The sequence below is a fragment of the Lissotriton vulgaris genome, chromosome 10 (genome assembly GCF_964263255.1).
Source record: "Lissotriton vulgaris chromosome 10, aLisVul1.2, whole genome shotgun sequence".
In the NCBI taxonomy this organism is placed as follows: Eukaryota; Metazoa; Chordata; class Amphibia; order Caudata; family Salamandridae; genus Lissotriton; species Lissotriton vulgaris.
In genome coordinates this window covers 120208045-120220622 of record NC_141698.1, presented here as the reverse complement: position 1 = coordinate 120220622, position 12578 = coordinate 120208045, and the positions used below count along the sequence as shown (strand labels likewise).

Genomic DNA, 12578 nt, shown 5'->3' with positions numbered 1-12578 from the left:
CTCATCGGAGGTCTGGAATTCTTAGCACAAGCATTCTAAATACATCAGTCTCACAAGACCATAACGTCACTAGTACAACCTTCAAGATAATCAAAGTAGCAGAAGATGTCCATATTCAAGGAAAATTATTCCCTACACGATAAGAACCCAGCTGTCAGCAGCCTAACAGTAGCATTTGCGGACCAATACCAGGGGCTCTGACCAATTTGTTCAGTGTTACTTCACAGACATGTGCACACTAGAAAAATACCAATACATACAAATAGAAAAGAGACAGTACACAATAGTAAGAGGGGCATACAGTGTAAAAGACTTCCATAGGACAAACCAGCTTACCCGATACTACCAACTTCAAACATTAACCCATTACCCAACGCTCATTCACTATTCCAGAGCAAAGATGTCACCAAGCTGTAGGATCTAATGATTTTTAATGCAGCTTCTGCCAACTCTGAAAACCCTCACTCACTCACCCCCCCCCCCCCCCCCCCCACAAGAAAATCATAGCTACTGAGAAACTACTAGAAAATTAACAAAGATGACCCACACACGAAGAAATCAAGGCAGCTATTAAATTTCAATTTGGGTGTTCTTTATTTAAGGTGGACGAAGAGAAGTACCAGTTCGTCTCCCACACCATCTGCACAACTGACACAGCACTTCTAAGAAAATCTTCTTTTCATATGAGCAATTGTAGGTGATATTTTAAAATCGCTCAATATTCAAAGTGTTTTAAAAGAGGAGACATTAAAAGGAGAGATGCTGCATTTTTAATTCATGGTTAAGCGAACTAATTGCCTTGAGCTCAAGAACCTTCACAGCAAAGTATGTGGAATGATGCAATATGGAATGGCTAATTTGATTAATTGTGAAGCTTTCCAGTTGGAACGATGGGGTAGTTAGGACCCACTGCAGGTGCATTCATAACATTTCAGCTCTAGGAGATCACCAGTCACTATTGGAATCAGATCTCTTCTGCAATGCAGCAGAATTGGTTTAGAAGCATTTGCGGTGGACGATGGAAGGCCCAGATTCATCGTACTCCTGCTTGCTGATCCACATCTGCTGGAAGGTAGACAGGGAAGCCAGAATGGAGCCGCCGATCCAGACAGAGTACTTGCGCTCAGGTGGTGCAATAATCTGCAGAGAGAAGAAGGAACCCTCAAAATACATGTGACTGACGAGCATGGCTTGGATTCAGTTTTTATTTGCTTACACAGCAAGTTACATAAACCCAAATATATATACACATATATACATACATACACACACACAGATTCCTTCCAATAGCTACATGATCTACTTTCTGCTGGGGGGGGGGCATCCATGGTAAGAGACAAGTGAACTAGGTTCAAAAACAACTTGGGCACATCAATATGGAAGCTCAGAAGGGAGGGGATTTGCAAATTGAAGCAGCTTTGCATTGGCATCTCGTGAAAGGTTATTCATGAATTATGAGCCAGTATTAAAGTTCAACAAGTGATTTGGAGTGGCTTCTCAAGGGGCATCAAGAGCTGGACGGACAAAGGAAATTGTTCATCTTCCCTGTGGGTTGACTTACTACCTTGACTAGCACTGTTCTGCCAGAGACACTCTTCACTAACAGCACAACATGCAATAGGTGGCGACTGAAACACATACCAGAGTTATCCTAACCATAAGAGATTTATTTACAACACTTCACCCTTTCAGTTCACAACTCAAAGGGTGAACTGGAGCCAGGTACCTGTGGCAAACATTACAGTTGCTAAAATGAATAGTCTTGTTTTAGACTATTAATACTTACAATATGGGTAATAAATACATTTTATTTACCAGCTGGCTTATTGACCATTAAATCATTCTACAATTTAATCCCAATCAATCTAAAGTTAAAGAGTTGCAGGTAAATGCTACCAGCAAATGAATGTTTACTAAATCTTGCATTGGTTTTCCATATCGGGAAACTGTCATGACGAGGGTTGTCATCTTTCCCAAGTAAGAATTCCAGCCATCGGTTAATGTTTTAAGATTCTGCAAAGGCCCATACAGGATTCTTAAGTAGACATTTATATGATCTAGTCACCAATCATTTTAAAAATAGCCTCTTTTAATCAACAGGCAGGAGTAATTAAGGCAGCTGTATAGCACATTTCAAGTGTCTTATGTTTACTGTGTAAGTATGCACTAAAAAAAGGGGGAAAAATGCCATGTTTAGGAAACGTTATTGATTTCTGAACCAGCATGTACATTTAAAACACTGGTAATGCTGGTATAAAACCTGCCAGGTAGCAACCATAGTACGGACCCAAAAAAAGAATATTTTAGGTATAAAATCATAACAGACCATCTAGCCCCATGCACCAAGCACATGGAAGTCGCAGATGTTAGCCGTCTGGTTTTCTTTTCTCACAGGAAGAAATGGCTTAAGTTCCTTTGGAAGGCAGTCGAGGAGGTAGCGCTGGGCAGTCGAGGAGGTAGCTCTGGGTAGAGGGGGAGAGTTGTGTGTACTGAAAGTACATGGTTCTCTAGGTTTGTGTAAATTAAGTTTACTTAATGTAATAGGCACAACAACAAAAAATACTTGAAAGAATATGGTGGTCAATTACATGTTTTGTCCCATGCCTCCACATTCTGGTTGCTGCTCCTACGAGGTATGCTCCAACTGTAGGAATGGTTTGAAATAATCAAGTAAACGAGCTCCAAGTTGAAAATCTTTAAACAAATCTGTTTGGGGAGAAGATTTGCAAGGAGGAGTCCTTGCCGATGGCAGGGCGTGATATTTCTTTAACTAGTGATAGTAGAAGCTGGTAGTCATTCATACCCATCTTCCACAAATGTGATCTTTTTAAAGGCGGTGGAAATAGCCAGTTCTCTAAATCAAAGATACTTTCGAATCTTTCCCGATCATGCAAAAGAGCAACCAAAAAAAAAAGCTACAAAGTCCTTGCAACTGGATGTTTTGTGGCTCTGGTGGAATGAGCTCAGACTTCCGGTGAATGCTTTTTGTCCAGTGCTTATCAAATCATAATGCAGGGGACTCATAACTGGGACAAGTGAACGTAACCTACAGGAGTGTCCACACTGTGCTCCTTGGTCGAGCAAGTAAAAGCTAAAAGCTAAAAGCTGATGGAGCCTCTCATCTTTCAGGAAGTGGAGGGGCAAATAATGCTGGTAGGGTTCTGGATTGCCCAAAGTGAAAGGTTGTTACAAATTTAGACAAGAAGGGCACAAGAGTCCTCCACAACAATTGGAGTAAAAGGTGGTGCAAGGCAGTTGCATCGACAGTGCCTAAAGCGCATTTAAGCGACAAGCTTATGTATCAAAATGAGGAAGACTGTCTTCAAAGTCAGGAGATGCACCGCGCAGCTAAACATTGCTTCGAATGGCATACACAACACCATGACCAAGTTAAGGTCCCACTCCAGCATCACGAATGGTTTGCAAGGAAACAGGACAGCCAAACCTTTTGTGAATCTCACCACAAAAGGCGATTCATAGAAGATAGGTTGGCTCAGCAGTCAAAAAAGCTGTAAGGGCCAACAAGTAACCTTTAGTAGTGCGCACTGCAAGTCCTTGGTGGGCCAAAGGTAGAACTTCTTTTGTAAATGGTCAGTCTTGCAGATATCGCACCAGACCACAAATGTTTCCTACTGCCCAGCATATATAAATGGCGTGGAAAGGCACCAGAAAGCAGGGAAGTCATTCACCACTTTAGGCAGCAGATCAAACAGTCAACTGCTGTTGCTTAATCTAAACACATTTGAGATCATGCAGATTCAGGTGTCGGTGCTTTGCCAGCAGCTGCAACTGAAGATCCTCCTGAAGTGGTAGCATGATCGCGAGATAAATGCTAATAGGTTCCTGGCACTGCTTTTTCCTGGCCCAAACCAGAGTCCATCTAATATCAGTGGGATGGTACCTCTGATCTTCGGAACTCAAGGCAGGGACAGGAAGGCACAGAGAAGTCCAGTGTTGCATTCCAGATGGAATTTATCTTCTAGTGAGTGCACAGAAACTTAATCCCACAAGACTCGACCCGATGTTAAACAGTAGCAAATAGATCTATCCAGGGTTCCTTCCACTGTTGGAAGATGCACTACTCGACCTTAGTATGTGGACCCAAATAGCGATCTGAACCACCAGCTACATAGATCACTTATCAGGGGGTGGGGTGATCCATGAATGAGGGAGAGGATGAACTATGATGGAGGAAATGCCCCAAAGTTCCAGAAAACTCCAGAGGGCAGATCATGGGTTAATATGCGTCACAACCAGGGGCCTTGAGGGAAAAAGATATGATGCCCTTGCATATTCACTATGGATACAGAGTGAGTTGATGGGGTGGAGTACCGCTTAACTTTCTTTTTTAAATAGACATTGGTATTTGGACTTTCATTTGGACTTAGAGGAATTGGTCACAAAGTTGACCACACACAGCAATGGCCTCGCACAAGACAGTCTGTCTGGGACTTGCATGAGGACCAGGACTTCTCTTGATGTTTGGTGGTTAACGGCTTTAATTTTTGGTCCCAGATCCATTTTGGGTGCAAGAGGGCAAATTGGTTGCACAACTGAGTCGTGGCCCAAGCCTCAGACACAGTAGAAAACAGATATCGGTCACAGACTTGCATACAGTCACTGCAGTATTTAAAGCTTGTCATTTTTGAAGGGAAACAATTCCCTTGCACACTGGATTTTGATTAAAAGTCATCTGAAGGCCAATACAATTTGGAGCAGAGCTCTGGATCCACACCGGAAAGTGCAGGAAGAAAACGGATGTAATCAAGCAATGGGTAGCACTTCTATGCGGCTCGACTATCACTTTTGGGGTATTATAAAGCCAGTGCAGAGGCACACAGCGCCAAGCAGCATGAGGAAGCATTGCGGAAGAAAAGTTTCAGGATCCACTTTGGGGTATTGTAAGGTGAGGAATCCGCAGTAAGAAGTACCAATTGCAGACAGTAGCGGGAGGGGGGCATTGTAGCTTCATATTTACAGGTTATTTCAACTGTTCTTCTGAATCTTTCATGACAGTTTAGAGGATCATTTTACAATCATTATGGAATTAGACTGAAAAAAGTCTTTAATGTTAACAACCGTCAAAGTAGAAGTTAGGAGGAGAGTATCAGCAGCAGACAGGAGGGTTATGGCTTTTAATTGTTTGGAAGTGAATTGTTTTGAGTCCGCTTCATGATCTGCGGTAGAAGTGACTTGCAACTGTATCACTATATGACTTGACCAATACATTTTACTAGGATTTGGAGTCGAGACAAGATACTTCTTGGCAAGGTTTTCAAGATTGGCACCTTTTTAGTGTGCTGTTTTGTGTGCTGTTTTGTGTAATGTATCTGATTCGCTGATAAAATGGATGAAAGTTCAGAAATGGCCTGATCAGATTTTATTTTCAAATTAAGATTGAGATCACCTTGTCAGACAGCAGTAAATGAATTTGAGAGCTCAATAAAACCACTTCCAAATTAAGAGTCAACAGGGAGGGTGGCATGTGGGGAGGATGGAGGTGCAGGTAGAACAAAGTAGATGTTGAATCCGTTTATGGCATGCTCAAATTAGTTGAATTCAAAATATGGAAGAGATAGGGCCAAAGCTCGTTACACTGCTTTAATTAATGATAGCAATGTCTCCTGTTGTGTCACCATAATGTTGGTAGAATGAAGGATTAATTGGAATGTACATATGTAAATATAAGGTTGTAGTGCCTAAATGACCCATGCCTCTAACGAGAAGAGTCAAGACTGCAAGGTAATCTAGTAGAAAAGTTTCTGGCACCATTGGCAGCTGAAGACCTGCAGTTCTTCACTGCACAGTGTAGTGTAGGAGCCAGTATGAGGGGACATTATCAGATAATTCAACAGATGTGAGGTTGGAGACAGAGGATAGTCTCTTGGATAGATGGAATATTCTGGGAGACTGAATGGTAAAGATGGGTAAAGACCGGCCGTGCTGTGAAGCCTTCAGCAGAAGCTGGGGAAAGCAGTAAACAAATATAAAAAAAATGGGAACAGAAAAGAAATAAAGGCACAACATAAGATGTAAAATTTGGAAAAGTAGATTTAAAGTCTGATAAACATATCCAGGATAGACTTCAAGTGCATTGTGAAGAACACAGGATTCAACACACTTAAAAACACCAAAAAGCTTAATGACCAGCATAGGGAGCCTCCCTCCATATTGGATGTCTTGTGTCAGGGGAGACAACAGTTTGAGAAAGGCACTGTTCTTTAGTGACTGTCAGAGATAATTGGAAAAATACATCGCTAGAATCAAAAAGGTTTAGAGTTACCAATTTAATTGAACAGAATGAAAGTACAAGAAAGGACTTCGCAAATTCATGGATAAGTTATCTTTTCTGGCTAATGGGCATCAGGTGAGAAGTGCGTGAAATAGGAAGCAGATAATTCAGAAAGGCAAATTACTATATATTCAAGTGGTGCACATCTGCTGAAATGTTAGTGGGAGAATTGTGGTGGTCTGAGAGGGATGCAGTAGTGCAGATGAAAAACCTCATCTTCTGGAATATGGAGTAGCTATTCAACTATATGCCAGCAGCTTTTAGAGAGATCAGTAGGTTAAGGTTAAAATCCTTCTACAATAACCTATGTAACAAAATACATGATCGATCCACCTCCTAAACATTTTTTTTAATTGTTAGCTTGCAAAAGAACATTAGACTAGTGAACCTTTCCAGCTCATCCGGAATGCCCCTTCCCCTGGCACCCTTCTTGTTAAGCTCCTGACTGTTGCCATGTGGTTCAAGTGAGAATTCATTGGGACTCTTGAAATTAAGCTTTCCATCTTTGAGAGCACCACTGATGTAGACTGGAAGACTTTCTAACAGGTGGTCACAGAACTTCAGATGGAAGCATATTAAACTTCAAATATTTGGCAAAGTAACAACTTCTTCCCATATGCGGCGAGAGGACTACTGGGAATCACAAGGAGGAGAGGAGTTGGCCTAACGGCTAGGGCGCTCGACCTGGGGAACTGGGTTAGAGTCTCGGTAATGCTAAAACATCCTGAGATTCTGGGAAAATCAATTAATCTCCCCGTGCCTAACAAAAATTAATGTGTCCTCATGTAATGTAACTGGTGCTATGTAAAGCGCTCCGATATCAGATTTGGGTCAAGTTTGCGCTATATAAAACTCGCAAAAAATGTGGCCTGACTTCTGACAAGAATGAATACTCCTAAGCTTGAATCCTAGAGACCCAGTTAAAATGTTACTCAAGAGAGCCTACTGAAAATGAGTTTGGTTTCAATTCGGATTTTATCCAGCTCTGGTTTGAACTAAGCATTTTAGCGCTAAGACGAAAAACAAGATAAAAACATGAGGAAATAAAGTAAAATGAAATAAAACAAGCTTTTTTTCAAGGTTTGTAACGGATGTGTAGGATGGAATAATCTTAATATACAAGGGAAAACTGTTCCAAACTAAGAAGAGGAAATGGTCGCTAGTTGTGGAGCATGTGATGCACAGAACTGAAAGCCACATTTGGCAATTGACCCAAAGTTGTAATGTGTGAAACGTGACCAAGATGCGTTCTGTGGTGCCATAAAGGACTATACATATGGCAGTTTGTCTTAAGGGAATCCGTACTTCAGAGGGAGCCAATGGAGCTGGACTCAGGCCAGGGTGAAGGATTTTAGAATGATCAATTCTAGCGAGGTTGAAGACATAGTTCAAAGTCAAGGAAGACAAAAGAATTTAACACCTTGGCTGTAGTAGGAGGACATCCCATGGACAAAGTCCACTGCATGTTTGGCCATAGTTCTGTATTATTAACTAACTGAATTTCAGATTTGCTGGCATTAAGTTCACTCAAACTTAATACCAGGAAAAATGGAAGTTCGATGCCATCCAACATTAGACTTCCATATAGCCCAAATTGCCTTGGGCTCTCTAAAGACTCAGAAGAGTTCTCAAGCACCTCTATGTCGTAGATCAGGAAACCCTGAGCTTCTGGACTAACAATCCCAGCATGGCCAACACTCCCCAAAGACTTACTATTTACACACTACGATGTTGCTAGGTTTGGAGGATGCACCCATTGAAAGGGCAATATTTATCCTTCAGAAGGATTTACTGTCTGGTAAAGCCAATGGCCTTTAAGCCTGGTTCTACATATAGAACCGAAGAACAAGTTACTTACCTTCGGTAATGCTTTTTCTGGTAGATACAGTATCTGTACGAATAGATATTTGGTGGAGTCACACCTGGCAGATAAGAGGACATCTGGCAGATAAGAGGACATCCACCACATCATGTGGGAGAGAAAAGGAATTCAGGTTGCACTGTTCAATCTCCAGGCATGAAGGTGTAAGGTCTGGAGGTGGGGATGTAGAACCTGCCCCTCCATCTGAGAGAGGAGATCTGCTCTGAAAGGGAGACGGAGCGGCTGGCACGAGGAGAGGTGGAGAATATCTGTGTACCAAACCCTTCTTGGCCAACACGGGGCAATCAATATGACTTGGGCCCAGTCTTGGTAAATCTTCCTCAGAACCCGAGGAATCAAGGGTATTTGGGGGGGGGGGGCGGGTGGGGGACACGCATAAAGGAGTCGTGAGTCCCAACTCAACTGAAACGCATCCCCCCCCCCCCCCCCCCCCCCCCCCCCCACGCTCCCTGCATCGGAAGGCTGCAGAATGACAGGCAATGAGCATTCTTCAGAGTGGCGAACAGATCCACCTGAGGAGTTCTCCACATCAGAAAGACGTAACGAACCACCTCTGGATGGAGCCTCCATTCGTGGTCGGCTGAGAACTGCTGACTGAGACTGTCTGCACGAACGTTCAGAACCCCGGCCAGATGATTTGCCTTCAGACAAATAGGATGGTCCTGAACCCAGGACCAGAGACGCAGAGCCTCTTTGCAGAGACACTGTGACCCTACTCCTCCCTGTTTGTTGACATACCACATCGCGGTGGTGTGGTCAGTCAGGACTTTAACCGACTGACCGTGAAGGGACGGGAGGAAGGCCTTGAGCTCCAGACATATCGCCCTCAATTCTAGAAGGTTGATGTGAAGCAACCTTTCCTCTGGAGACGAAAGACCCTTGACCTCCAGATCCCCCAGATGAGCACCCCACCCTAGAGTGGATGCATCAGATATCACTGTGGCCACCGATGGAGGCAGTTGAAAGGGTTTTCCTTGAGACAGGTTGCCTTCCACTCACCAAGTCAGATCCGCTGCAGCTTCTCTGGAGATACTCAGACTCCCTGAGAGCTCCGTTGTGCTGATACCACTGGAGTGCCCTCATGTGCCAGCGTGCATGGTTGACCAACAGAATGCAGGAAGCCATCAGAACAATCAGGCGAAGGACCTTCAGGACTGGAACAACCGCTCCATTGAAGAATAAAGGAATCATTTCCTGTATGTTGTGAATCCATTGGAGGTGGAGGGAATGCACGACACAGTTGTATCCAGTACCGCACCTATGAACAGGTAGTGCTGGGAGGGCACCAGGTGAGATTTGGGTACATTCATCGAAAAACCCAACCTTTACAACTACTGAGTTGTGTCTTGCAGATGGAGCACTGTCTCTGGAGATTCCGCTTTGATCTGCCAATCATCCAGTTACGGGAATGCCGGTATCCCCGATCTGAGATGGCTGCCACCACTGCCATCACCTTGGTGAAGACTCCGGCGCAGTAGTAAGACCAAACGGAAGGACCACAAACTGGTAATGCTGTGATCCCACCGTAAAACGGAGATACTTCCTGTGTGACTGCAGGATAGAAATGTGAAAATATGCATCCTGCAAATCGATCGACACCATCCAGTCTTCTTCCTGCAGCGCCTGAAGAACCTGTGCAAGGGTGAGCATCTTGAACTTCTCCTGTTTTAGGTAAAGGTTCAAGATCCTGAGATCCAAGATTGGACGAAGCCTGCCATCCTTCTTGGGTATCAGGAAATACCAGGAGTAGCATCCCTGACCCCTTTCCTGCTCTGGAACCAACTCTATCGCACCCTTTAACAGTGTCTGCACTTCCTCCTGCAGGAGTAACAAGTGTTTCTCCGTGCAAGAACCTTGGCAAGGAGGGTAATTCAGAGGGAATTCCCAAAAGGGAAGAGCATACCCCTTTCCTACGAGATTGAGGACCCAAAGATCTGATGTAACAGATTTCCAATCCTGTAGAAAATAGGTAAGCCGACGCCCTACAGGACCCGCATGATCTGGAATGGTGGATCTAGGGCTGCTTTTCTGTGGCTGGGGGGGGGGGTTGGAAGAGGAGGAGGCTTGACGTCAGAGGACGAGCTCTTTGCTTACCCCTGCAAGACCTATACAGGATATTTTGCTGCTGCTGCTGCTGTTGGCCTTGCCGTTCGGGACGAAAAGAAAAACGTCCAAAACCTCTATACCTTTTGGTAGATGAACCTCTGGTCTGCAGCCCCAAAAAGTTGGTAGTAGCCCTACTGTCCTTAAATCTTTCTAAAGCTGCATCAGCTTTTTTACCAAAGAGCCCAACACCGTCAAAAGGCAAATTCAATAATACAGCCTGAACGTCCGCCGAAAAGTCCGATGACTTCAGCCAGGCAGCCCTTCGAGGCAACAGCAGTTCCCATGATGCGAGCAACTGAATCTGCAGTATCTAGCCCACTCTGGATCACTTTGCGTGCAGCCGCCTGTGCATCAGCCAACACCTCTTCAAAATCCTTCCCGTCGTCATCAGGAATTTTAGGAGCCAACAGACAACAAATCCATCAGGGCAGGAATGTATCTCCCCATAAGGCAAGTGGCGTTTGTAGATTTTAAAGCCATACTTGCTGAAGAAAAGGACTTCTTCGCAGTCTGATCCTGTTTTTTTGGCTTCCTTATTCCCCAGGCACTTAAGGGAATGCATGCGAGAAAAACAAGGACCCCCTGGGTATCAATACAGACTCCTAGGGCAGGGTAATCACCTATGTGGGTAAAAAATCCTAGGACATCAGCAAAGAAAATAACCCATTTTTACATAACCAGTGGTGTGAAAAAGGAACGAAAAATGAACTGTATGTAAACATATATTTAATAAGTATGAGTAAAAATCATAGAAACCCAACTATATGATGGAATAAAAAGTGCAATTCATAAAAAAGTAGACATAGATATTACAAATCAATACATGTCTTATAAATCATATACATTACAAAGAATACAATCATCTAATTCAATGGTATAAAAAGTACTCAATTTAATCATTAAAAACTCGACGCGCGTTTCGGCAGAAAACAGCCTTCTTCAGGAGTCTCTGCTGATATTATTGATCTATTTTATAGAGGTTGGTGATAACTTCATATGTATGGATAGTCAGAGCCACTTGATAAAGGCTAATACCTGGGTTAATACTGACATAATTCTAATTTCTTAAACGATGATCTTGAACAACCGTAAGGCAGGGGTAGCCGAGGATGTAGAGTTATTTTTGGATCAGCGTAGACAAAGCTACTGTAAACTTCTTAAACAGGTATATATATTCATGCAGGGAATATCAACCTCCGCAAAGGGCCAGACTTGTCGTGACTTGTGTATTCAAGAGAATACATAGAGTATATCTTATTTCGTATATTATCAATGGTGGTAGGGTTCAAAACAAAGTCTTCCGATGTCTGATTTTACCGAACTTATAAATGAGGGAATCTTGAGGACAGCAGGATGGTGCTGCTCCAATATGTGCTAACCGCCGTGTCACGTAGAAACCGCCAGCCTGGAAAGTCGCCGACGCCCTACAGGACCCGCATGATCTGGAAAGGTGGATCTAGGGCTGCTTTTCTGTGGCTGTGGGGTTGGAAGAGGAGGAGGCGGCTTGACGTCCGAGGACGAGCTCTTTGCTTACCCCTGCAAGACCTATACAGGATATTTTGCTGCTGTTGGCCTTGCCGGTAGGGACGAAAAGAAAAACGTCCAAAACCTCTATACCTTTTGGTAGATGAACCTCTGGTCTGCAGCCCCAAAAATTTGGCAGTAGCCCTACTGTCCTTAAATCTTTCTAAAGCTGCATCAGCTTTTTTACCAAAGAGCCCAACACCGTCAAAGGGCAAATCCAATAATGCAGCCTGAACGTCCGCCGAAAAGTCCAATGAGTTCAGCCAGGCAGCCCTTCTAGAGGCAACAGCAGTTCCCATGATGCGAGCAACTGAATCTGCAGTATCTAGCCCACTCTGGATCACTTTGCGTGCAGCCGCCTGTGCATCAGCCAACACCTCTTCAAAATCCTTCCCGTCGTCATCAGGAATTTTAGGAGCCAACAGACAACAAATCCATCAGGGCAGGAATGTATCTCCCCATAAGGCAAGTGGCATTTGTAGATTTTAAAGCCATACTTGCTGAAGAAAAGGACTTCTTCGCAGTCTGATCCTGTTTTTTTGGCTTCCTTATTCCCCAGGCACTTAAGGGAATGCACCCAGTCTCTTTTGAGCAGGCTGCCTGAATAACCAGACTTTCAAGCGAAGCGTGCGAGGTTAAAAATTCAGGGTCCCCAGGTGCAACTCTATACCTCCTTGCAACACTTTTAGACAATGCAGGTGTTGTAAGAGGCTTGCTCCAAACCTCCAAAATAGGCTCAGTTAATGCCTCATTAAAGGGAAGCAACGGTTTAAT

General features: G+C 43.8%; 1 protein-coding gene across 2 annotated transcripts in view; it reads right to left on the bottom strand.

Annotated features, from left to right (window-relative positions):
• Positions 1–570: 570 nt before the first annotated feature.
• Positions 571–12578, bottom strand: part of LOC147684809 (actin, cytoplasmic 3) — a 72371-nt gene continuing 60363 nt past the window's right edge. For both annotated transcript variants that reach the window (XM_086940674.1, XM_086940673.1), the window contains exon 6: positions 571–1140. In XM_086940674.1, coding sequence (XP_086796800.1) covers positions 997–1140 — 144 coding nt within the window. In that variant the 3' untranslated portion in view covers positions 571–996. The remainder of the gene's footprint in view (positions 1141–12578) is intronic.